The 25,786-nt window shown below is 40.8% G+C and overlaps 4 protein-coding genes across 5 annotated transcripts; 2 read left to right on the top strand and 2 right to left on the bottom strand.

The window, feature by feature from the left end:
* Nucleotides 1-18: 18 nt before the first annotated feature.
* On the top strand, nucleotides 19-6,369 carry aldh9a1b (aldehyde dehydrogenase 9 family, member A1b). Its single transcript, XM_080542706.1, has 12 exons — nucleotides 19-135; nucleotides 326-528; nucleotides 869-1,014; nucleotides 1,272-1,401; nucleotides 1,589-1,723; nucleotides 1,928-2,124; nucleotides 2,326-2,466; nucleotides 3,638-3,826; nucleotides 4,237-4,324; nucleotides 4,451-4,592; nucleotides 4,779-4,891; nucleotides 5,399-6,369. The coding sequence occupies exons 2-12, from the start codon at nucleotides 360-362 to the stop codon at nucleotides 5,491-5,493; spliced, it is 1,545 nt and encodes a 514-aa protein (XP_080398832.1). The 5' UTR covers nucleotides 19-135; nucleotides 326-359; the 3' UTR covers nucleotides 5,494-6,369.
* A 502-nt stretch (nucleotides 6,370-6,871) lies between these two features.
* On the bottom strand, nucleotides 6,872-9,125 carry zte38 (zebrafish testis-expressed 38; the record flags this gene model as incomplete). Its single annotated transcript, XM_080543585.1, has 10 exons — nucleotides 6,872-6,934; nucleotides 7,071-7,312; nucleotides 7,591-7,739; nucleotides 7,855-7,922; nucleotides 8,038-8,064; nucleotides 8,210-8,230; nucleotides 8,316-8,352; nucleotides 8,477-8,540; nucleotides 8,665-8,809; nucleotides 9,072-9,125. 10 exons carry the CDS (start codon nucleotides 9,123-9,125, stop codon nucleotides 6,872-6,874), a joined length of 870 nt encoding a protein of 289 aa, XP_080399711.1.
* A 395-nt stretch (nucleotides 9,126-9,520) lies between these two features.
* On the bottom strand, nucleotides 9,521-14,534 carry prdx1 (peroxiredoxin 1). Of its 2 annotated transcripts, none has more exons than XM_080543712.1 (6): nucleotides 14,485-14,534; nucleotides 13,507-13,623; nucleotides 12,765-12,918; nucleotides 12,504-12,626; nucleotides 10,895-11,025; nucleotides 9,521-10,088 (listed from the first exon to the last, which is right to left on the bottom strand). In XM_080543712.1, exons 2-6 carry the CDS (start codon nucleotides 13,610-13,612, stop codon nucleotides 10,003-10,005), a joined length of 600 nt encoding a protein of 199 aa, XP_080399838.1. In that variant the 5' UTR covers nucleotides 13,613-13,623; nucleotides 14,485-14,534; the 3' UTR covers nucleotides 9,521-10,002. The 2 variants fall into 2 exon arrangements, with proteins under 2 accessions (XP_080399838.1, XP_080399839.1); XM_080543713.1 differs by having other exon boundaries at nucleotides 13,507-13,649; nucleotides 14,485-14,502.
* Nucleotides 14,535-17,864: 3,330 nt separating this feature from the next.
* Nucleotides 17,865-24,342, top strand: LOC308168946 (histone-binding protein N1/N2-like). The gene is made up of 14 exons (XM_080543584.1): nucleotides 17,865-17,950; nucleotides 18,362-18,471; nucleotides 18,708-18,788; nucleotides 19,116-19,225; nucleotides 19,764-19,847; nucleotides 20,142-20,206; nucleotides 21,235-21,317; nucleotides 21,424-21,497; nucleotides 21,739-21,927; nucleotides 22,019-22,167; nucleotides 23,119-23,208; nucleotides 23,468-23,545; nucleotides 23,682-23,809; nucleotides 24,219-24,342. Exons 2-14 carry the CDS (start codon nucleotides 18,371-18,373, stop codon nucleotides 24,223-24,225), a joined length of 1,239 nt encoding a protein of 412 aa, XP_080399710.1. The 5' UTR covers nucleotides 17,865-17,950; nucleotides 18,362-18,370; the 3' UTR covers nucleotides 24,226-24,342.
* The last annotated feature ends 1,444 nt before the right edge of the window (nucleotides 24,343-25,786 follow it).

Below are 25,786 nucleotides of genomic sequence, written 5' to 3'. Positions count from 1 at the left end.
ATATATGTCCCGCCTACAACCGAAATGCATATGCTGCGAGTAGTATAGGGCCCTACGCGTATATTTGATATGAAATTACAGAAAATCCGTTTTGGACCTATTGTTTAACACTTTTTCTACAAAGGATCTGTCTGTGTAAGTGCAACATAACGACTGTCATAGGGTGTATTAGTCAGCTGTAAATCTTCGACAGCAATATCACGAAAGTGTTTTTTCTTGCACCAGACGGAGTTCAGATTGTTGTGGGGGCAACTTTTGCAATTGTTGTGCAACTTGTGCAGATTGTTGTGGGAGCAACTTGTGCAATTGTTTCTTTTCGTTGCAGGTACTCAACGGAGTACACCTCTGTTCTGTCAGATATGCTCCAGAAGCTTAGAAGGGTCCGACCCGCAGCTGTTCTCTCTGCGGTGCTCCGGTGCGCCTCAACCGGGACCCGGGACATCAGCGTCCCGTTAAACTTCTGGTGCGGTAAAAGAGTGAAGATCAGAGATGTGTCAAGCACAGAGGCTGTTTACGAACCTGCAACTGGTAGCTACCCGCTTTTTAAAGAGTAAACTGACATTTCAGTCACATTTTTTGCAAAAACAAAACAAATATCCATTATTTGAAAAATAATATTTTTCCCCATAATGGACTTTGGTCTGAGGTAACATTTCTCTTCCTGCCATAAACTTTGCATTTCACGGATGAAAATCCCTCATTGAATGGGCAGACTAGAATTACTACATAGCCCTTTACAGCAGGTAACATGCATTAACATAACAGATGTTAATATAAACTTGTTTCTGAGCGATGTTTCTTATATAAAGTCATATGCGTGCATAACTGTGTATGGGGGTTCTGATGATGTGTGCTGTTGTTATGGCAGGGAGGGTCCTGTGTGAGCTGGAGCCTTGTGGGACTGTGGAGGTGGACCAGGCATTGAAGAGTGCCCAGTCTGCTTTCCAGGACTGGAGCAGAATGTCAGGGATGGAGAGGGCACGGGTCATGATTGAAGCTGCTCATATCATTGAGGTATTACAGCATCCATCCACAAATCCAGACATGGATGATTATAGTAGTCACTCAAAAGTGGCTCCCATACAGACAGAATATCCATCTCCAAGCTCGAGATCTTTATATTTTTGTACTTGAATGTACTCCAGTCCAAAATGCATTTAACAAATTCCAATTGTTGGGTATAAATGTTTGCCTCAAAAAGCTGAAGCAGTACTCTAGACGAAAAAAGAATGCACACCTGCTGAACTCTCTTTCCCCCTTGTTTTGTACAGAAACAGAGAGAGGAGATTGCAGAGATGGAGGTGGTCAACAATGGGAAGTCCATCACAGAAGCTAGGCTGGATGTGGACTCAGCCAGACTGTGTATAGAATACTATGCAGGATTGGCCACCACTCTAGCAGGTTGGCTGCTCATGGGGTCCGGTCACACTGGGTGTTTGATAAATTCTGTTGCATTTTTGGGGATGTTTTAGGGTGGTCTCTTATTAATATATGAATTTCCAATAGTCAGTAAAGCTACAGTACCATGGTCTTTTCCTGATGCCTGGCTGTTGATGGTCTCCATTTGACTTCTTTGTCCCTCGAAAAGGCCAGCATGTCCAGTTGCCAGGAGGTTCCTTTGCCTACACACGGAGGGAGCCTTTGGGAGTCTGCGTGGGGATTGGTGCTTGGAACTACCCCTTCCAGATAGCAGCCTGGAAGTCTGCCCCAGCCCTGGCCTGTGGTAGGATGAGACACACCACCAAGCTGTGACACTGTTCAGTCTTCATTCGTACTTGCACTTGTTCACAATTGTTATTGCCAAGCACAAGAACATTGTGATCTTATAACCTTGCTCAATTTACATATACGCAAACAAAATTGATAGAAGCATGTTTTTTCACCTATGGATGTAGATTCATATTCTCCCCCTGTCTTGTTCCACTAGGCAATGCCATGGTGTTCAAGCCCTCCCCTGTCACTCCAGTGACAGCGGTCATGCTGGCTGAGGTCTATGCCAAGGCCGGAGTCCCAGAGGGCCTGTTCAATGTGGTGCAGGGTGGACAGGAGACAGGTGCCCTGCTCTGCCACCATCCCACTGTGGCAAAGGTCTCTTTCACTGGCAGTGTGCTCACAGGCAAGAAGGTATGTGTGAAATGATTTGGATTCAGGAAAACAATGATCCTGGACCCCAGAGACACTAGTGGTCACATAGATGCCAGCTAACGGGGATCTAATAAGGAATAAATAATCCTCACAATGAAACCAGAGTAGCTCATTTTAGATGTGCAACTAGATGAGTTGTGTGTGTTGAGACTCTGATCCGTACCGTAACATGACCCACAGATCATGGAGATGGCCTCTAAGGGGGTGAAGCCTGTGACCCTGGAGCTGGGTGGGAAGTCTCCACTGCTCATCTTTGAGGACAGTGACTTGGAGAACGCAGTGAAGGGAGCTCTCATGGCCAACTTCTTGTCCCAGGGACAGGTAGGGTATGCAATAATGTTGTTGTTAGACTGACTAGACCATAGGCAGAAACATACAGTATAATCAATGTGCGGAACACACACATGCAAGTCTGCACATTTTAACTATTCCTACAAAAATGACAAACTATCCGATATGCAACAAGAGGGTCTGATCTCGCTATTACTAAAACAGGAACCGGGAGGTCAATATAAAGACCCAGTCTATTTAAAAAACTGGAGACCTGGTTACAATTTCAATCTTGGCTTAACCATGTCAAGTATATGTGTTGCTTAGATTCTAGCAGATTACCATAGTACAACAAATTAGTTTGAGGCATTGTAAGGTAAATGCCGGAGGATAGCGTCATCGAAATTGGGTATATTTATTTAGACAAACAATGTAGGCATCATGGCTTATTCCACGTCATACAATCAAAGTGTAAATACACAAAATATGAACATACCATTAAAGGAAAAAGTTATACGAAAATAATCACTTAAGAAGATTGTCGTTAGCAAACTATGGGCCGGTTTCAGAGACAAGGCTTAAGCCTAGTCCTGGACTAAATCACACTTTCAATGTAAAATCTCCATTGAAGATGTTTTTTAGTCTAGGACTAGGCTTAAGCCTTGTCTGTGAAACCGGCCCATATATATACTAACACCACGTAGGAGATCGGATAAGCAGACATGAGACCTTTTATGAAATCGGGGAAACAGTGTTCTCCACAGGCAGGCAGTTGGATCCAGAGAAAACAGTGCTATACGATTTACATTCCAAGAGACCTGTGTAAACAACTGATCAGGCATTTAGCTGCATTCTTGTGGAGCATTATTAAAGATACAGTGCAAAATACTGGAAAGAAATATCACACAATCATGAAAATAATATCTAAATACTACTTGTATGATGCACATAAACATTTGAACAAATATGATCCCACACATCTATGAAAAATTCGAATGTACGGTAATCGAATGATCTAGATAACACACAGAGAGGAGCATTTGATCACGTTCATCAAGGCATTTAATTTGGCTCTAAACACATGTAAATAAAGTACAGTGATTACAAATTTGATCAACAGTTAAGTTTCCCACACCTATAATATATAATCATAATCATATTTACAAACTAGTTTAACAATCTGCCTGTCTTCAAATCTCTCTTTAATTGTTTGACTATTCAGGTGTGTAGCAATGGGACACGAGTCTTTGTTCAGAGGAAGATTCTGCCTGAGTTTCTGGAGGAGGTTGTGAGGAGGACCAAGGCCATTGAAATAGGGGACCCACTACTAGAGGCTACCCGGATGGGAGCACTGGTCAACCGACCACACCTTGACAAAGTGCTGGGCTTTGTGGATCAGGCTAAGAAAGAGGTACTAAGTGAACTGAAATAATAAAGGTTATCTCAAGTTCCTGGTTAACATTCAACTAAAATCTGAATCAGACCAAAGTTGTGGTCAAAGATGATGGCAGTGTTACGGCTGAAGGTGTCCCAAGAGAACAAAAAGGACACATAAAGTAAGCCACAACACAAGAAAATGAAGTCACTGAAATGGTGTATAAAAGGTTAATGGTTTAATGGATGCCCCCAAGGGTATGCATTGTAGAAAGGCTTGGAGGACATCAGACACAGGTGCATCCCATCAGCCGAATTAGCAGGAGCAGCATGTCCATGGCCCCACTCCTCAGTCACACCACCTCAACAGACAGACAACAGAGCAAACTGGGCAGGGGCCTAAGTAAAGCGTAAACTGATGCTCTAACACAACTGCTTTGAACCTAGGGTGCCACGGTGTTGTGTGGTGGCGAGCCCTTTGTCCCTTCAGAACCCAAACTCAGAGGCGGATACTTCATGACACCGTGTGTATTAGGTGAGGCTCATTCTTTATTATGGATTATTGACGTTCAATGTTGTTGTTTACAGTCTGTTTCTCCATTGTTCTCTTACGTTCTTTCTTCCTCTGTTATGTGCATTTTGCTTCTGCTTTTGGTCACAGGTGACTGTACAGATGACATGACGTGTGTGAAGGAGGAGATCTTTGGGCCTGTTATGTCAGTGTTGTCATTTGAGACAGAAGATGAAGTACTACTGAGGGCCAATGACACCACCATGGGCCTGGCTGCTGGGGTCTTCACCAGGTAACCACGTTGTTATACATAGCTTGCTATATGTAGCCCCCAGCGATGCTTATGCAACATGAGACCCTTAACATGTCCCTTATGTCCTGTGAATTCTTCAAGGGCATCGCTAAATATTATGGAGAATGGGGGACATGAATGCAGAAAGTTTGTTGGTCGCATTTAGAAGAGGTTATCTGTTTTTAGGGATGTAAAGCGAGCCCACCGTGTAGTCGAACACCTAAAGGCTGGTTCCTGTTTCATCAACAACTACAACATCACCCCAGTGGAGGTGCCCTTTGGAGGATTCAAAATGTCAGGTAATGTGACATTCAAAAGAGACCAATAGTATTTTCAGTAGTAATACACTTTATTAGAGGTAGTTGTAGAGGATTTTTAACATGTATACATTCTGTAAAATGCCTATGCCTGTCCATTTCACACAGAATGTAGACTAGTATAACTGTAGTGGCTGTAACTGTGCCCATAGGATTGTTGAAAGTTCATTTCTGTCCTGTTTATGAACACTCTCTCCTGAGTTGAACAGTCACTGGAGAACGGTTTCATAAACATTCATGGAATGCAGACTCCTATCGCTGTTGTGTCTATGTTGACACTATACAAGAGATTGTGTTGTGTGTTGTGTGTGGGAGTGGGCACTTCAGTCTACCTTCAGTAGGCTGGGTCCAACTCGAGTTGTGAAAGACCATTTTCTTTTAATAAATATTATACTTAGATTTAAAGTAAAGCTATCTTGAGTCTCATTTAAAACCCACAACATAGACAAGTAGAAAAGGTTTGCCATTTCATCAGTTGTGTCTTCACAGGCATAGGGAGGGAGAATGGCCAGGTGACCATCGAGCACTACACCCAAATGAAGACTGTGTATGTGGAAATGGGAGACGTGGACAGCCTCTTTTAAATACAATACCAGCGGAGTAATATGCCGTAGTTCTTGATGAAACAGGAACCAAATGTTCAGAATCTGGAGGATCAGCCAGCTTGGTAGATCAAGGTCTTCCAAGGAATGAAAGGTCTTTCATGAGGAACTTTCAATTTGTTAGTTGATGAAGGCTATACTATAGGCTCTCCACCGCTGACTGCTATTGTATTGAGATTTAAGCACATTTTTGTTCAATGAAGATGAATTATTATGTGATAAGATGGACTTCTATCATACCTCAATGTATTTTGTGCCAAATGCCTTGCTGTTTGTTGATTCCAATTACTACTAATAAAGTTAGTTTGTGGTACAGAAATTGAACTACCCCATTTTGCCATGCCACAATGAGGAAGGATCATATAGGCATTGAATTATGGAACTTTTTAATCTCAAACAGACACTTTCATCAGTCATCTTTAGATTTTACATATCAACAATTCAGTGCAACTTTGCTTTGTGCAGTTCTAAAAAATAACAAACTAACAGAAAAATACAAGTGTACAGAAAAACAAAGGTTACAAAATGTGAAAAGATCATGTGCTCCTTTTCCATTCCTGTGTTTGTCAACTTGAATTACTTTAACAGTACAAACGGGATGTGTATAAGGTACTAAGTATACAAACATTTCTTAAATATATTTCATACTTTTTGCATACATACATATGTATGTATGTATGCATAAATAACATATTGTTGAATCAACGTGTCTACTGTAACCAGTATCAATGTTATAAGTAATAATCAAATGTATTAATCTGTTTACAGGTACATAAAACAAATGACTTTTTTTTTTTAGGATTTAATATTAATATTAAGTTATTTTATTATTGCTGTTACATGAATAAATAACAGTAAAAACAATGTGGCTGGTTTGAATGAATATACGTTTGTCTTACACATTTGTGAAACAGGCAATTTTTTTCAATTTTCAATACAATGAGGAAACAATTATGTAATGCATCCACCTTCACTTCATTCAAAGGAATTCTGATTTAACAGGCCCTCATCGTCTTTTCTTCTTTGCGGGTTTATTGACAGGACCTTTCACCTGCACGTGAAAACATATTTCCATTACTCCATTGATCATATCAGGCAAAATGTTGCTCAGGTTCTATAGACTGTAGCTCCACAAACCCCACACCAATAAGTACTATTGATTGTCAGTTTATCATTGACAGATAACCACCAACTACCCAGTTACCTTTGCCACTGGCTTTTTAGGTGCCTTGAAATGTTGTTCAGACTCTGTAAAAAGTACATCAGGTGAAATTAATGTTTTAATGATAAATACCACACAAGCTATCCTAACTTCATATTCCATTAAGTAAAAAAGAACAGTGACTAGTGAGTATGACTATCATTCCTCATTACCATCATCAGATGGTAGATCCTCCTCCTTGAATTTCTCAGCGTCACGAGCCTGAGTGGATAAAAATAAAAAAATACAGTAAACAATCTCTGCAATGTATCATTTCAAATGTGTTTGTTGGAGCAATGTGACATACAGGATGAACATACATGCCATTTTTTTTCAAGTTTGTGTAAGGGAAACACACCTCTGTGCCGGCTCTCAGCTCTGGGAGAATGCTCTGTGATGCCATGGATACCTGTCCACTTGTCAGGTGGTTCCCGTCCTGAAGTTTCTCCACTCGCCCCTCCTCTGCTGCCACCTGCACCTTCAGGGTGTGGAAGGGGGTGTGTACCTCCCCAACTCTGAAGTGCACCGCCATGCCCTTAAACCACAGCTTGTCACTCACACCCTCCTTAAAACCTGGTGGCTCATAGTCAGCTGGAGTGACTGCCAAAGAGAAGATGAAACAAATAATATAGATTATCTATATATAATATTTGAGGACTGACTGAACTTCACACTTTAGCATTATTGCATTGGACTGTGAAATGTGAATCATTTCCCTCAGTCAATCTGTGTGTGTATATGTGTGAGGGGACATGATGCATGTGCTGGCCTGGGGTTCGGTTTTTCATATCGACTAGTCTAGATAACTCCTCCTTGGTTGGTGATGTTTAAATGCAGACATGTAGGCCTGCCACCAAGTGTAATTTTTCTTTCTTTACTGTCGTCATAGTAGTAGAGCTTCATGGTGAGGCAAACGTCATTGGGCAGGACGCCCAGGTTCTGCAGGAGGAGGAACAACTTCCTGATCAGCAGGATCGAGGCGTTCTTGGTGTCCTCCATTGTCACCTGCAGCTCCACATTGTTGTTTCTTTGGAATCAAAAAATGAGCATCTAAGAATGATTAGCATTTAAGGCTGATTCTGTAGCATGGGTCAATACTAAAATGAGAGCAGGGGGAGGATGGATCAAGGCAGCATCTTCACCTGAGTATGTCCATTTGTGGTCCATTTTCTGTGTATTTGAAATTGAACTGGTACGACTCGATGATGTACTAAAGAGGAACAGAGCAGGAATATTTTTTAAGCTATTCACTTTTTGGAAGTTGAGGTGAGGGTGTCCTGCAATCATTTGCATCATGTAAAGGGTTTTCAGGACAGAGAACTTACACTTGGATCATCTGGATCGGTATGGACCTGCATATAAAATTACAGTCATGTCAATACGAATGACAAGGTAAGGGTCTACAGCTTTCATCTTCCTGAGGTAAAGATTAACATTTTAGTATTACACAGTTTAGGATAAAAAAAATATGTATTTTACATTATTAAATTCACCTACCCCAATGAGCACAACTTGAAGCTGTAAAGAGACAAGAAAATTGACAATTGGCTGTTGAATTCAAAGTAAAGTGTTGAAACACAAAATAACATATTATTATACTTACATATCCCCGCTCTAATGCATCAAAGCAGCCCATCATCCTTGAAAATAAATAGTAGGAATGTAAATATATATGAGATATATGCACAACTATCACTTACAGCCTATGATTGAACTTGAATTATGTTTGTCTCTCAAAACAGTTTGCATAAAGGGAAACGTTACCATTTCACTATTTTGCAGGCACCAGGTATCGAGCAGTCGTTTCGTAAAACTTTGATGCTTAAATCTGGGTGGATGTACAAGAGTGTATACATAGTTTATTATAACGTATTAGTGTTGAAAAAACGATAAGTATTTGTGTTTGTAGTACGATGTCAAAGGAATGTGTTGGTGTCGATTATAATGGTCACCTTCCAGGTAGCGAGACTTGTAGGCTTCCTCTGGGAATATCCCTCTGAGGTACGTGACAGAGGAAACAGCCAGGGCCATCATTCGCTTCACGAAGACCAGAGACTGTTCTTGAGTTTTCAAGTCATTTTGAAATAAGCTGGTCCACTACGGAAAATAAACAGTAACGCGTAACGCTATCACCCAAAAAACCATTATAATTATATCTTCTAGTGTATTGAGTGTTGATGACCACACGAGGACGCCACTTCACTTGAAGATGTTATTATGACTGAGGACCAAAGGGCCGAACACTTTACACATAACAAATAACCGGCTAACGTCATTCATTCATTATCGCAAACATTCAACTCAGTAGGCATGTTATGATGTTATAGCTCAGTATTCTAGTATGTTACAGTGTTCATACCTCGTTTGTTTGCTGCTTCTTTGGTCTTATGAGCGTCTGTCCGGTAGCTGCCATGCTAAAACGTCAAGTTCAAGTTAGCTAGCTCGCTATCTGTTAGATCAGCTTGCTCCGTTTTAAACGTTTGTTTGCCAAGTTGTTTAGTCAACAAAACTCTCTGTGTGTAAATTAGTTAGTTCAATATGCGGCAGTTAAATCTGTCGTCATAATAACTGTTATGAGCTAATGTAAATTGGTTTGCTAACTAGCTAATATAACAAAGCTCCCAGGCGCTGAGGTAAAAATGTCACTGTGCGCGCGGGAGGCGGGACTCGGGAGCCCGCGCTGTGACGTGTAGACCGCGCGCCTGTTTGAGTGATTGACGTGTGACGTGTCCAATCTGTCATTCATCATTTAATGGCATCTCATAATTAAAGTAATTAAAGACAACGAATTAACCAATGAATACAAAGCAGCTTTAATGGTTTTTATTTAAAAGTATTTTATTTAGATGAAATGACATAATGTAGTTTGTTGTTCACTGTTGTAAAAAATAAAATAAAACACACAACTGACTTTTCTGAAATGTTATTAACTGTTGTAACATGCTGTTGTTGCTCATTTCACAGACTCTCTATTTTGTTACCAAAATGTTGACACCAATCACTGGCAGCCTACTTTTCTCATAAATGTGCCTTCCTAGATGTTACATAACAATGAGACCACAGAATATAAAGATAGACAAAGGACACTCAAACATCTCCAACACAGCTACACATTAACATAATCATACAACTTTGGTCATAATGCCCACTCTACCCAAATACATAACAGAAAAGGGATGTTGACATTGTTCTACATAGTACCACCACCTCCCCACAGGTAGACTACAGTCCTTCAGTATAGTTCTTTAATTGTAATTCTACATCACAGGAGGCTGCAGACCTGAGTCCCCTCATTTCTGCTTGGAGAAGAAGTCTTTGCTGTTCTTGACATCAGGCTTGATGGTGTCACTACCTGGTTTCCAGCCGGCGGGACAGACTGACAGGAAAGAGATATGTAAGAGTTAAGGTCTATGCAAACTGATGCGTTTTTGACGTCTGTTTCAAAAAATAATTTGAACTCATCCGCCAAAAATGTTTCCGTAACAGGTTACATTTTCTGTGTTTTTTGTTTTTTGTTTTGTTGTTTTTGACCACTCCGCCATGGTGTAGACTAGAGGGACACATCATCAATTTAGAACTGCAGGACAGTTGGATTAATGCTTACGGAAGTACATGTCTCAAGTATTATCTTGGCGGTTAGTCGAGTGAAAGAAAAACAACATACAGGTGATAATTCACACAATAAAATACCAATACTAAAAACTAACTAATAATATTAATTTGGGTAGCATAATACTCAAATTCAGGCAGAAGGGCAGGGTCCAGGCAGGTGCACACACTGTCACAGACTGCCAGTGCATCATATAGGTACATAATTCAGCATGGTTATAGCTGTTTCTTTTTCTATTCCAAGAAGTGACAGGAGCACACTGCTTGATGACTACATTTTGCATATTGCGAGCATCGGACTCTAATAAAACGCATCAGATGTCAGTGTGCAAGGTAACGTTTGTATGATAAGCAGTATGATAGTATGATAAGCAAAAAGTATGATAAGCAAAAAACACCTTGAACCTCAGCTTTAACCTTTACCCTCGTTGGAAAACTACTATCAGAGCAGCAGCCATTACAAACTTGGCCCAATATTTGTTTATGTCAAGAGGGGAGATTGCCACAAGTTGTGGGGAGGCACTACATATAGTTGGATAAGAGTTTTAGACAGAGGGACAGTGCTAGGCCTACCTTCTCCGTGCTTGTCAGTGAACTGAAAGGCCTGGACGAGACGCAGGGTCTCGTCGATGGAGCGTCCCACTGGGAGGTCGTTGATGGTTATCTGCCTCAAAATGCCTTTGTCATCGATGATGAAGAGCCCTCTGGAGGGAGAGAAGGGGGTAAATTTGGCACCTTGTCACCTCCACTGTTTTTAACCTGGCTGTATTTTACTGTGTATTGCCTTGGGAGGTGTCCTTGGGTGTTCTGAAAGGCGCCATACAAATAAAATGTATTATTATTAGTAGTAGTAGTAGTAGTAGTAGTAGTAGTAGTAGTAGTAGTAGTAGTAGTAGTAGTAGTAGTAGTAGTAGTAGTAGTAGTAGTAGTAGTAGTAGTAGTAGTAGTAGTAGTAGTAGTAGTAGTAGTAGTAGTAGTAGTAGTAGTAGTAGTAGTAGTAGTAGTAGTAGTAGTAGTAGTAGTAGTAGTAGTAGTAGTAGTAGTAGTAGTAGTAGTAGTAGTAGTAGTAGTAGTAGTAGTAGTAGTAGTAGTAGTAGTAGTAGTAGTAGTAGTAGTAGTAGTAGTAGTAGTAGTAGTAGTAGTAGTAGTAGTAGTAGTAGTAGTAGTAGTAGTAGTAGTAGTAGTAGTAGTAGTAGTAGTAGTAGTAGTAGTAGTAGTAGTAGTAGTAGTAGTAGTAGTAGTAGTAGTAGTAGTAGTAGTAGTAGTAGTAGTAGTAGTAGTAGTAGTAGTAGTAGTAGTAGTAGTAGTAGTAGTAGTAGTAGTAGTAGTAGTAGTAGTAGTAGTAGTAGTAGTAGTAGTAGTAGTAGTAGTAGTAGTAGTAGTAGTAGTAGTAGTAGTAGTAGTAGTAGTAGTAGTAGTAGTAGTAGTAGTAGTAGTAGTAGTAGTAGTAGTAGTAGTAGTAGTAGTAGTAGTAGTAGTAGTAGTAGTAGTAGTAGTAGTAGTAGTAGTAGTAGTAGTAGTAGTAGTAGTAGTAGTAGTAGTAGTAGTAGTAGTAGTAGTAGTAGTAGTAGTAGTAGTAGTAGTAGTAGTAGTAGTAGTAGTAGTAGTAGTAGTAGTAGTAGTAGTAGTAGTAGTAGTAGTAGTAGTAGTAGTAGTAGTAGTAGTAGTAGTAGTAGTAGTAGTAGTAGTAGTAGTAGTAGTAGTAGTAGTAGTAGTAGTAGTAGTAGTAGTAGTAGTAGTAGTAGTAGTAGTAGTAGTAGTAGTAGTAGTAGTAGTAGTAGTAGTAGTAGTAGTAGTAGTAGTAGTAGTAGTAGTAGTAGTAGTAGTAGTAGTAGTAGTAGTAGTAGTAGTAGTAGTAGTAGTAGTAGTAGTAGTAGTAGTAGTAGTAGTAGTAGTAGTAGTAGTAGTAGTAGTAGTAGTAGTAGTAGTAGTAGTAGTAGTAGTAGTAGTAGTAGTAGTAGTAGTAGTAGTAGTAGTAGTAGTAGTAGTAGTAGTAGTAGTAGTAGTAGTAGTAGTAGTAGTAGTAGTAGTAGTAGTAGTAGTAGTAGTAGTAGTAGTAGTAGTAGTAGTAGTAGTAGTAGTAGTAGTAGTGATTTAAGCCACTTAGCAATCAGGGCAACATGAACAGATAAGACACTCAATTTCATCCCCTATGGAAATGGTGTACTCTGAACCTCCTCACCTATAGGCAATACCCTCATCCTCTTTCAGCACACCGTAGTCCTGGGAAATGGAGCGCAGTGTGTCAGCTACCAGAGGAATCTTCATGGAACCCAGACCACCCTGCTTACGAGGTGTATTGGTCCTATCAGAACACACACACACACACACACACACACACACACACACACACACACACACACACACACACAGTTAGATACTGCACTAGTCTATTTTCCAGACTGTCTGTAGTAGTGGTCTGTAAATATCCGGGCTCAAGTACCAGGCAAGATGGCAGAAGTGGGAATCTACAGAGGCACCAATGACCTCACAGTTGATCTTCCTGAACTCCTCGGCCGCGTCGCTGAAGGCGATGATCTCAGTCGGGCAAACGAAGGTGAAGTCCAGAGGGTAGAAGAAGAAAACCACATACTTTCCTGCAGCAAAGAACCAATACATAAGAGATCAGGCACACCGTTATCCTCCTATGAAGTGTGTGGAGCACATTTTACAGAACAGGGATGACCCTTAATGGCATATGGTGATTACACAATAATAAGCTATACATGACTTCTTTGGGATTCAGTATATTAACAAGCTACCATAATATGTTAGGCACAATTTGGTGACAGGTTACCATTTATTCTTTGAAGTAAGTACTAGTACCCATACTTACCCTAGCAAATACAAGGTAAATACTGAAAACCATAAAAGTGCTTCAGCCCAGTCTTATCACACAAATAGTTCATTCAGCTCAGAAAACAATTCAATCTTTTACTTAATTCTTGTGTAATTCGTGTTTTATTTGTATAGTATAGTATAGTGGATAGTGTAAGTGTACATAGCCTTTATTTATGTAAACCAGCTCTTTTCCCTTCTTGTTTTTAGGTTTTTTTCCTAGCACCAGGGGAGCCCCCCCTCCCAAATGTCGTTGTATGGTACCTGTACTATATCAATGACAATAAAGACCATTCATTCATTCATTCATTCATTCATTCATTCATTCAAAGGCTATTTGGACGTACCTCTGTAGGTAGAGAGTGTGAGGTCTTTGAACTGGCCGTCTGGCATTACTGCTTTGGCCGTAAAGTCAGGGGCCAGCTTCCCAATATGTGCATTACCTGCAGCCATCTTAAGTGTGTCTGTAGGGGGGATACAGAGAGAAAGACTGATCTGATTCACAAATGCAAGAAATACTGTTTTATGTATGCCATCATTGTTACAAGAGGTCTGGTACCATTTATAGCAGTGTCATATTAAATTACTTTATCAACCAAAATAAAATAAAACACCACGGGTAAGCTGTTATATAATCCATACAGTAAGAGAGGATATTGTTTCTGGGACCAATTTCACTTCCCTATTGTCTATCATGTGCAGTGCCAAATACAGGTGGTTCCAAATAGAATAGCCAGAGGCTTTGACATGACATGGCTTCATTTGATCAATGTTGAATTCTCTGTTGCTCTTGCTGATTAAACTTGACATTATCAAGCTGCAGTGTTTAGTCAAGTTACTCGTACCTTGCCATCGATGTACACAGAACATTAGATCTCTGAGTTCAGTGTTCAAGCCAAGGTGAACACTTGGTCGCACTTTAGAATTCAATTCATTCACTAACCGCGATTAGATATTTGATACTACTAGTGATACGATGTCATTAGTTGACAATTGTATAAATATAAATTCTTGCTTAATTTGGAGTGAAATAATCTCTCATCCGATTTTGTTCCAAAATCAAAAAGCAGGCCACTTTCACATCTTCCTCAAAACGGATTATAAAAGTAGTTCAACAACGGCAGAGTAATCCAATTCCTGGGCAATTTGACAAATAATAATACAAAATACATTAAAACATACATCAAGAAAGTAAAAAGATGAATAAACATGTTACAATATAAGGACACATTGTAGGCTACACAAGCAGTTGTCACTGTAACTTTCGAGATATGTAAAACATTGTAAACCTGTTGAATGTAGCCTACAGCATTTAATTCACATACCTCGCCTTCAGTCCCACCGCAGCAGAGAGGAGTGAGACGACCGAGAGGAACCGCTTGAACATAATATACACCCGCTCAGTTCTCGCGATGATAGGACACACTAATGCCACAGCCCAGTCATTCAGTCGATACACCCACTCAGTTCTCGCGATGACAGAACACACTAATGCCACAGCCCAGTCATTCAGTCGATAGGACTATTTTGATTTCCTCACAGCAGCATGACTCTGCACATTTCTCCTGTTGTACAACTGAAAATATGCGCTGTTAGAAACCCACAATACTGACTCTTGAGTAATGATTAAGAGTCAGGGTGAGTCAGGGTGAGGATAGACAAGTCCCACCCATCATATCTTCTCAGAATCCAAGAGTAAGGATTTTTACAAGTCAATTGAGTATATCTACTAAACTGTTACTTGCCTGACACATATGAATGGTTTCATATCCCAACAATCAAAACAATTGTCAACTTAAATAGCTTGATTTTCTGAGAGAACAGTTAATGCCCCACCAAAAGCCCCTCTCCTAATCCCCTTGCAGGGGTCACAGTCATGAGGCTTTAGCATGTGACCCAGCCTCTTCCTAGACACACATATCATTCACATTATATGGAGCAAGATTTCCAAACATTACCCTGTTTTACTAGCTATCTCATGTTGAAATTCTGCTTTAAGACATCCACATCTTGTTTGCCTTTGGTTGGCAGTTATGCAAATTTGAAAAGGAAATGTATGTTATTTTGCCTAAGTCAACTTCAAGGAAAATCTATTACAAAACTGTATATCATAGATTATGATATTAAAAATATATAAAAATTGAAAAGAAGAGAACGCACGCCGCAGACAATCTAGGCGAGGTGCTGGCAATGGAGCAAATTCCAATTGAAAGAAATAGAAGCCGCACACTCAGGTTCCAGAGGGAAAAAGTGTGGTTTATTAGGACAGCAGTTTCGTCCGTAGCCTTTGTCAAGTCTTAAATACGAAATACGTAGGCCTATACGTATTTAAGACTTGACAAAGGCTACGGTCGAAACCGCTATCATAGAATGGTAGATTGTTGCAACATTGAGTCTTACTACTCACCATCCTGGCTATATTTGTTTAAGGAGGCCTGAATAGAGCACACCTGGTTATGTCCAGTCCAGACAGGCAAGACAACATCACAATTTGTTACAATATCATGGATGCAAATTTCCCTACATTCCCTCTCTGTCTAGGTGATCATTTTGTGTTCAAAACTAAAGGTTGTTGCCTGAACACTGATGGGCCCAGCCACTCCACTCCACTTCACCCCGCTGTCGCCAAGTGATGTCTTTGCACACTGTTACCATGGACACCACATGAAGGGTCTGATAAGAGGGGAGACACAATAAAACCTGTATTAAAAGCGTCAGCGGTGGGCTACAGATCAAACAAGGCCGGCTGCGTGGCATTCAGCTTTCATCACACAATATGGCCATAATTAATACATAACCCGCAACACCAATTCCATAGTATTTGTTTGTAAAGCACTACTGTCCATAGTTCTTCTCTGCCCCTATATGCCGGCAGGCCATTCAGCAAGCAAATACAACTATGTTTTTGATTGATTGATTGAAAACTTTATTAGAAGATTTGCAGAAGTAGGTACATGAAAGTACATATTACATACAAGGTCAACTAACAGGATAAAAACCCAAGAAAGCCACTGGCTTATTTCAATTGGGGTCCTTGATTCTCAATTCATCGTTACATGTAAGACAGACAAAAAAGCTAGTACTATCTACAAGATAATACAGACAAATAACTATTACTATCTACAAGATAAACACACATCCATCATGGGAAGAACAATACAACAAAACATAAGGTATGTACAGCGGGTAGGACAGGTGGGGACATACACCACAGGTGGGGGCGGGGGACAAAACACAAAGTATGTACAGTGGGTAGTTCGGGTCTTGTTCCCTCTCATGTTTCTAAGGATCTATGTGCCATATTATTTAAAAAGTGAGCCGCCTTACAAACAGAAAGGCAGGAAATAACATGCTACATGCAAGGTCATCAGGTGACCCTTATTCTCTCAATAATACCCTTTTTGTGCTTGAAAGCCTTCTTCAACTGGGAACACACTGTACACTTTTCATCAGTGTTGCAACAAATTGTGAGCATGCTATGTCCTATATTTACGTACCAGGTACTTCTCTGGTCATAGTGCTATGTGGTAAACAGGGTTGGCCTACAGGATGTATGGTTGATGAAGATAGTTTGGTGAAATTGGTGCAATCAGTCTCAGTGTGAGGTCGATCAGATGTCAAGTCCAGGCCTGTCCTTTTGACAGCTGTAACAGCAGGAGACCAGGAGGGAGGTGGATGGTTAGTCTCTCACAGCAGTCAATGACAGCATGCAGGGCTGCTCTCTCAGCTCCCAGGGAAACCAATTGCTCACAAGGGAATCGTCCACCCATCATTTATACCCTTGTCTGTGGGGACTTGGTCAGCAGCACTGTACTGATAGAACTAACAGTTATATGTGCCATATAATGCTCAAGTTATTAGACTAGAGGTTTGCATACTATGATCTAAGGCACTCTGTAGTCCAATCAATCATTGCCTGGCAGGTGTTGGTCTATGAGGAGCTCAAAGAGCTCTCCCTAAAGTGTCCCTTTGATGACAAGAGCAGGGACTGAACTGCAGCTGATGGAGAAGGAGACAAGAGAGACCACTGAAGTCCCACCTGCTGGCAAAAATACTCTACACTTCTGTGACATGTTAATGTCATATTATGTTAATCCATTCCTTACTTTGAACTTTGGCAAGATATTAGATTTTTGTATTCTGTTTATATTGTGCAGCATATTTCATAGAGGCTGCACCTTGACTGTCTCTCCTGAAACCTCCCCATCCCCCATCCCCCTGTTCAGTTTCTCTACTGTGTATTAACACACACACACACACAAATCCTTCTTCTAGCATTATGACTGCCAATGGCCCCTGGCCCGAGCATAGATTACTTTTCTTGCGATGACTGATGGATAGATGATTCGCTTACGTGGACAAATGTATTTGTGTCAACAAAAGTTGCTTTGGATAAAGTCGTCTGCTAAATGCAATGAAAGAAATGAACTGAAAGGAACTGAAATATTGTATTTTGTATTGTACATTGTCACTCTTCTCAAAAAGCTAACTCCTTCATTGTTGAATTGATCTACTTAATGATGTCAGATGCTGTTTGCTGATGTATTTTCTATTTAACTACTTATTGTATGCATAGATGGTTGTAAATGCATCCTTTTCATGTACCACTGCGCCTTTAATTCGGTCTCCCGCGTTTTCCCCAAGCGGAAAGCGACTGAAAAAGATTTGCATATTTGGCGCCCGATTGAAAGATCCAGAACAGACAAGGACCTTTGACAAGACGGAGTGTGGGATTAAGTGCCTCCTCTAAATTCATTATTGTCTTTATAAACGTTTAGTCACATATTTAAGGTATGTTAATGTTTTTATTTGTCATTAAGCCATCCGAAATCTGAAACATGGCATGATTAGCGCAAAGTAATCTAGCAGCACTACGGTCATATGGTCATATTATTATTTAACATGGGCGTCAATGGGAAATTGTGGCATCACCAGTTTCAGTATTTTTCAATACTTTCCACCACTTGGATTTCTTAAGACTTTTGATATGTTATGAAGGACATATCCACGAGACTAGGACAGTTGGAAGAGTTTCTGTTGCAATTTGTCTGAGGTCATTGTATAATAATGCCTGTACTATAAGTAGCCTAACTACATAACGACAGTTTTGTATGGAATGCCAATGTAGTTATTTGTTAGCCTAACCCGTTACCAGCAATATGAAGTGATGGTAGCAAAATGACTGAATGTTTCTTTCCTCAGTGATTCACAATGGAAGAGGCGAACAAGTTGATTGGCACAGGGAAGAGACACCTTGTCATGGGGGACGCGGTGTCAGCTGTCAACGTCCTGCAAGACGCCTGCAGCATGCTGTGAGTAGCCTACTAGTTTTATTTGATTAAAGTTTATTTTTTATTTTTATTGTTGTCAGTCGCTTTGGACAAAGGCATATGGCATGAATGTAAAATGTTAAGTGTATGAGTCTGTTGTCATTAAACACATGTTAACCCCATTAGTTTTGAGTTGGGACCTAAAACAGAAAATACAGTATGTTCACATAAAGATGATTTATATAGTATGTCAACAACCCTCATTTTGTTTTATCCAGAGCCAAAACGTATGGAGAAACAGCTGATGAGTGTGGAGAGGTTTTCTTCCTGTATGGTAAAGCCTTGCTAGAACTGGCCAGGTGAGTGTACACAGCCAACTAAGAACTTTCTGTGGCTATCTAATGTTGTGTTCATTGTAACACTAATGTGTTCATTGTAATGCAACGTAGTACATTGGAATGCCATTACAAAAGTAACCAGTAGATGGCGCAAGTACACAAGAGATTCCACTTACCGAGACCGGATACAAGACAGTAGTTGTAGAAGATGACGTTATATTATGATAGCAGGTGGTTATTAAAGATGCATGTTAAGACCTAACTGATCTTTATTTGCCATATCAAAAGGAGACACTTGGGAGAATTCAATGCATTGATGTGTTGTTGTTGTTGATGATGTGATTGTAGGATGGAGAACACCGTCTTGGGGAACGCTCTGGAGGGTGTCCCTGAGGAGGACGAGGAGGAGGAGGAGAAGCCCAAAGACTCGAACATTGAAAGCACAGAAAATGTTGACGGTAAGCATTTGCTGTAGTGTTACCTAAAGTACCTATAGGCTAAGGTGGCTATATCTCCTATGCAAGTCAGAGCTTGTGATTTTAATTCTCTTACTTGTGGGAATTAAGTGCCCTTACTTGTGATGGCAACGTTAATTAAGCAGCAATTGGATATTTTCACAGACCCCACAATATATCCAAAGGCTGCTTAGTATCCAAATGAACTTTATACCTGTCATTACCCGAAGCCACGGTGGAAAAATACAAACATGCTACTCCGCATTACTTCTCATAGGAAGGTGACATTCTTCCACCATGGATTTGGGTGAAGTTAATTTACAGGATATTAAGCAGCCTTTTGGTCATTTGGATATTTACCTCGTGAATGGAGTGTTGTGCCTGAGCTAAGATGGCCAAACAAGGTTCTGTTTTCAGTGGATGTGTTTGTCTCTCTCTGGGCGTATAGAATAATGATGAAATGATGTTATAGACTTGATCCAGACATGATTTCAATCTCATAGTATACTAAGGCATATGTCTCAACCCTTTTTTGTTTCAGAGAAGAGCAGGGATGTGCTCAGAGTTCAAGTCTATGATGCCATGGCAGCAGAGGAGGAGAAGAAGAAGAGTGAGGAGAAGAAGAGTGAGGAGAATGGAAATTCAGAGAAGAGCACAGTGAAGGAGGAGGGAGACAAAGAGAAACAAACAGGGAACAGACATGAAGGAGGAGAGGAGGAGAAAGAAAATGGAGTGAAGAGTACTGGAGTAGAAGATGGTGAGGGAAAGGAGTCATCAGAAAAGCCAGAGGAGGATGGAGGTAATTGGAGCTTCTCCAGTAGACTGTCGGCCTTTGACTTGAGCTTCACCTTAAGTATTCCAAAACACCCTCTGGTCAGTTGAACTGAATTACAAGTGTGTCATTCTGTACATATTTCAGATGATGGCGAAGAGGAGGGAAATGACAAAGAGGGCGACGTTGAAGAGGATGACACTAAAGAGAAGGTAAAATTAACAATCAGTAAATACTGGTAATAAATGAATGTCATAGCTGGTGTTAAATCACTATTAAACCTTAAAGCCAGTTCAGATTTAAGATTCGTGACGCAACAAGATGGTCCCGCGTTCTGAATTGCCCTGCGACATTTGGGCAGTTTCTATCTGCTATTTCTCTTCAGACAATCAGGAAATAGCACAGACCAGTGTTATTTGTTGCTAAGAAGAGGAGCGGACCTTATTAATGTGACCTTTTTCCTATAGCCAAAACAGGAATTAGCATTTTGTGGTAACGATGAGAGTGGAAACTCACAAAGATGTACCTTTTTCTAGGTGAGAGTTTCAAGAGACTTGCCTACCTGTCTCCAAATGTCTAGCTAACTGTTCATCTCTCTCAGCAAAAGCATGTAATAGCTCAACATAGTTGCCACGATGAGCAGTCTCTTGAAACTCTCACCTAGAAAAAGGTACATCTTTGTGAGTGATATGAAACTGACCACTCTGTAGCCAATACATAATCCCTTGTTGTTGTTATATAGGGAGCTAGCTTTATTCAACTTTTAGGTCTGTCATGACAATGGAGTCTGAATACGAGTGCAGCGGTGTGTTTTTATGTTTTTGTCTAGTGTGTGTGCGTGTTAGCCTTGACAGTTAATGCATTTGCTTTGCAAATGGGAGGCAAATTAGCTAGCTAGCTAGATAGTATGTAGGCGTTCTACAGGCCGATAACTGAATGTTTGGTCTTCACCGTTTGTTCACTGCAAACACTGCCAGCATGTCACTGTCACTGTTGCTGTCAGACATTTTTCTTGCCGGGTAAACACAACTTGAGTCGTTGTTATGGAAACGGTCGCCTGTCGCCTGTGTGCGTCTCATTGCGGATATTTGGTTTGAACTACCCAGTTTTAGAACGTCGGTTGCAAGTGGTTGCAGATTTTTTTTTTTCTGCGACATTTCAAAACTGACCCATTCGCATCTCGAAACTTAGATCTGAACTGGGCTTTACAGTAGAGTAACCTTCTCCCTCTGCCACACAGGACAGTGATGATGATGATGATGAGGTGGGTAACCTGCAGTTGGCCTGGGAGATGCTGGAGGTGGCCAAAAGCATCTACAAAAGGTACAGTTGGAAATACCCATTCTCTCGCAAAGCTCTCGAATTCCTACTTTGCACCATTTCTTGAGTCTACATACAATCCGATACCCCTGCTTTTGTCTTCCTGAAGGAACGAGGGCAAGGAGGGCCAACTGCTGGCAGCCCAGGCCCACCTGAAACTGGGTGAAGTTGCTACTGAATCAGGTACGGTATTTTATACGTGTGCCATTGATTGCTGGTATTCAGTTTTTTTCGTGTTTATTTTCATAATCAAATCTAAATAATTAATCCGTTTAATGTGCTTTGTAGTACTTCCTGTTCTTTTCACGAAGACTGTATGTTCCTGTAGCATTCTGAATGCGTCCTCCGGTACCTCAGCTTTGACTGGGCCTGGTGCTTGTATGACACATCTCTATCCTCAACAGTGCTTGTTTGTTTTCCTCAGGCAACTTCCCTCAGGCTGCGGAGGACTTCCAGGAGTGCCTGGCCTTGCAGCTAAAGCATCTGTCCTCCGACAGCCGCCTGTTAGCCGAGACCCACTACCAGCTGGGCCTGACCTACTGCCTCACCTGCCAGTATTGCGAGGCCATTGAGCACCTGAACAACTCCATCAGCGTCATCAAGAGCAGACTGGGTGAGGAGAAGCCTTCATGAGGAGTGAGGATGAGGTCGCAGGTTGCATATCGTTATAAGAACATTTTCATGTAATGCTGTCTCCCTCCCAGCCAAGCTCCAGGAGATGATTGACAAGGCTGAAGGGCCAGAGGGCACGTCTAAGGAGATGGAGGAACTGAATGCTCTGCTTCCGGAGATCCAAGAGAAAGTGGAGGATGCAGTCTTGGGTCAGAAAATGTCCAGTGTTGAGGAGGCAATGGTGAGGAGTGTGTGTGTATACTAAGTATGACAACTAATATTGACTTAATGAAGGATGTGTACTATTCAGGGATGACTATGGGGAGTTCTCCATACAGTGGCGTAATAAGTGTTACAAAGCATTCATTGGAAATACGTGATCTGATCTTCAAACACAATGTGCTTAAGCTAATAACACAAACAATGATGCTCCCTCCACCGTACTTCACTGGTGGGATGATGTTTTCATGTTGGTATGCGGTGCCCTTTTTACGCCATACGTAATGCTGCGTGTTCTTCCCGAACAATTCAACCTTAGTTTCATCAGTCCACAAAACATTTTCCCAGTAGTGTGGAGTTTCAAGGTGCTCTTTGGCAAACTTCAGGTGCACAAAAATTGTCTTTTTGGAGAGCAGCGGCTTCCTCCATGGTGTCCTGCCATGGACGCCATGCCTGTTCAATGTTTTACATATAGTAGACTCATGAACAGAGATGTTAGCCAGTTCCAATGATTCCTTCAAGCTTTAAGCTGTTACTCGAGTTTTTTTTTTTTTTTTTTACCTCATTGAGCATTCTGCGTTGTGCCTTTGGAGTCATCTTGGCTGGGCGCCCACTTCTAGCTACAGTACTAAATAATCTCCATTTATAGACATTTGTCTAACTGTGGACTGTTGAATATGTAAATTCTTTGAGATTACTTTGTAACCCTTTCCAGCTTAATGCAAATCAACACTGCTTGATCGTAGGTTTTCTGAGATCTCTTTTTTTTGCAAGGCATGGTTCACATCAGCAGATGCTTCTTGTGAAATAGCAAACTCAAAATGTTTGAGTGTCATATATATTTTAAGACAAATTTATACATAAATGCAGGGACTTCCAAAGGGTTCACTTACTTTTTTTCTTTCCATTGTGTGTGTATTGTAGACCTGAGGGCTCATACAGGTAGTTAAACTCCATGTTTCATGTCCTCCAGGCCGGTGGCTCAACCAGTAGTTCAGCTTTTCCAGCCAGTTCAGCGATTCCAGCTCCAAGTGCCCAAAATGGTGGGACTTCTGCATCTATGGTAAGCCTTGTTTTCTTTATGGAACTAATTGCGTGTTGAGTATTACATGTGTATTTATATTAGGGGTGGGCATCGACGATCGATAATTGATCGATAAGGATCTTGGTCGATCACAAAATAAAACATTTGGTCGATCACCTTTTTTTTTTGTGATCGACCAAATGTTTTATTTTGTGATCGACCAAGATCCTTATCGATCAATTATCGATCGTCGATGCCCACCCCTAATTGGTGTGCCCTTGTGCCTGTTCCTCTCCAGATAGCAGTCAGATCCACTAATGGAGATGCCTCCGCCAAGTCTGCGGCAACTGACATCTCTCACCTAGTTAGAAAAAAGGTGAGTGAGGTGGACTTGTGATTCAGAGTGAACGATTCTTGCTTGAAACCCCTAATCCTCAGTGTCAGTCACACATGGTGTACAGTCGTGTGTACACACTAACACATTCATCTTTACGGTATGTATTCTTTCGCAGAGGAAACCAGAAGAGAGCCCAGTGAAGGACAGTGACACAAAGAAGGTCAAACAGGAGTCCCATGTTAATGGCAACAGAGATCCAGTCAGACAAACGAATGGAGTCAAAGGGAATGTGGAGGCTCCAAGGTATAATGACAATAATAATAATAATAATAATAATACATTAGACTTATAGTGCTTTTCTAGACACTCAAAGACGTTTTACAAACTGAAAAGATTGAGTAGCGATGTAGTAATGCTGGGGAGACATGGGAGGGGGAGCGGGAGAGGGTTAACTGGTGAAGGCAAGCTTGAAGAGGTGGGTTTTGAGGGCCTTTTTAAATGTTGGCAGGTGTTGGCCTGTCTGATGTGGTTGGGCATTATGACAATACTTGGTACAATGGTTGAGGTGTGCCATGCCAAGGCCTGGTCATGAAGCAATACTGGCCACTAACTGGCTTTTTGCATTTTATTATTTTTGTTCTGCTTTGATTTAAACTATGTATCCATTCTCATATTACTGAGCTAATGGTTTGTGTATTTGCCCCCCCTGCAGCCTGTGAAGCCCTCAACCCTTATGATGTCACCATCAACCCTTATGATGTCACCATCAACCCTTATGATGTCACCATCAACCCTTATGATGTCAACCCTCAACCCTTATGATGTCAACCCTCAACCCTTATGATGTCAACCCTCAACCCTTATGATGTCAACCCTTATGATGTCAAACCTCAACCCTTATGATGTGCTTCTGCACAATGTCACTTCCTGACGGAAAATATACGCCATACGTGTTCCTCTTCGTAGGAGTTGTAAATATAATCTTTATACAGTTTATATTACTATTATTCTTGACCTGTAATTGTCTATCTATACCTCATCCTTAATGTTTCGGTTTTTGTAATAAATTTGTTGAAGAGTTTGTACCTCTGTTGCCTGATTCGACAGTACATGATACCAGATTAGATAGCTGTTGCTTGAAATGCCCTCCTGCTGTGTAATGTTACTTTTGAGGGCAAGTCTATGGCAGCACAACATGCTCCTAGACTATGGGTTTATGGAGTTTATAGGAGTTGTAAATATGATGACAATTGTGTACCTATGCTCCTACTTCATACATGTTTTTAATGTTCCATTAATACGCTTTTATCATTTAGAAATAAAAACATGTATTTTGTCCATAAACCATAAAGGTCAGTATTATACACTATAAAATACTTTATTAGGAACAGCTCTACAACTTCTCATTCATTCAAGTGGTGTAATGGTGTGGGGAATGTTTTCTTGGCACACTTTGGGACCGTTAATACCAATCAATCATCACTTGAATGGCACAGCCTATTTGAGTATTGTTGCTGACCATGTGCATCCCTTCATGGCCACAATGTACACATCTTCTAACAGCTACTTCCAGCATGATAATGCACCATGTCACAAAGCAAAAGTCATCTCAAACTGGTTTCATGAACATGACAATGAGTATAGTGTTCCTAATTAAATGTTCAGAGAGTATAGCCAGTTAATGTATGACTGTACCAAGCAGCACTGAAACATTATGAACTGCATTTGCAGTTTGTTTTGGGTCAAGACAAATACTGTCTGAATAGTGAACATGAGAGTACATGAGAGTCTAGACGACATAATCACACTTGATACAGCCCTGGCATGAAAGGGATATTTGACCCAAAAATCTGCTTTCATTTCAAAATAGTAAACACAGGGTAATTCTGTGGTTTTGCCTAATATAAATCTCAAATCCAGATTCTGTCAATGATTATGAAGGGCACAGTAGATATGCTGACTCAACGGGCTGCACGCTTGGATGATAGGAAAGATATAACCACTACAGCAAAGAACCACCCAAATCTCTTGAGTAGTCTTGGGCCTGTTCCTTGCTGTCTACACTTGTCCACGTTGGCATGGGGTCTTACACCAATGCTATGCTTTCTAGTGAGTGGACATGTACTGTATACACTACAGGGAAAAGGATGGAGAACTGGGACACAGGCAGAGGAAGTATGTATGCTGGATTTAATGTGATGCTAAACCCCTAAGATTTAGTTGTGATCTGGACACAACTTCAGTCAGAGTAACCACTCAGAACACAAATAACCAAAGCTT

The sequence above is a fragment of the Nansenia antarctica genome, assembly GCF_963989245.1.
Source record: "Nansenia antarctica genome assembly, chromosome: 12".
Lineage (NCBI taxonomy): Eukaryota > Metazoa > Chordata > Actinopteri > Argentiniformes > Microstomatidae > Nansenia > Nansenia antarctica.
The sequence above is the reverse complement of the archived record's forward strand: the minus strand, read 5'-3'. Positions and strand labels throughout refer to the sequence as shown.

Bases quoted from the DNA above. Each gene is read 5' to 3' on its own strand.
- aldh9a1b (XM_080542706.1), top strand. From the start codon at position 360: ATGCTCCAGAAGCTTAGAAGGGTCCGACCCGCAGCTGTTCTCTCTGCG. The intron at 3,827-4,236 runs GTACTAAGTGAA...CTTTGAACCTAG, and splicing joins TGGATCAGGCTAAGAAAGAG to GGTGCCACGGTGTTGTGTGG. The intron at 4,325-4,450 runs GTGAGGCTCATT...TTTTGGTCACAG, and splicing joins CATGACACCGTGTGTATTAG to GTGACTGTACAGATGACATG.
- prdx1 (XM_080543712.1), bottom strand. From the start codon at position 13,612: ATGGCTGCAGGTAATGCACATATTGGGAAGCTGGCCCCTGACTTTACG. The intron at 12,919-13,506 runs GTACGTCCAAAT...TCTTTGCTGCAG, and splicing joins CACACTCTCTACCTACAGAG to GAAAGTATGTGGTTTTCTTC. The intron at 12,627-12,764 runs GTACTTGAGCCC...GTGTTCTGATAG, and splicing joins CACTTCTGCCATCTTGCCTG to GACCAATACACCTCGTAAGC.
- LOC308168946 (XM_080543584.1), top strand. From the start codon at position 18,371: ATGGAAGAGGCGAACAAGTTGATTGGCACAGGGAAGAGACACCTTGTC. The intron at 18,789-19,115 runs GTGAGTGTACAC...ATGTGATTGTAG, and splicing joins GCCTTGCTAGAACTGGCCAG to GATGGAGAACACCGTCTTGG. The intron at 22,168-23,118 runs GTGAGGAGTGTG...CATGTCCTCCAG, and splicing joins CCAGTGTTGAGGAGGCAATG to GCCGGTGGCTCAACCAGTAG.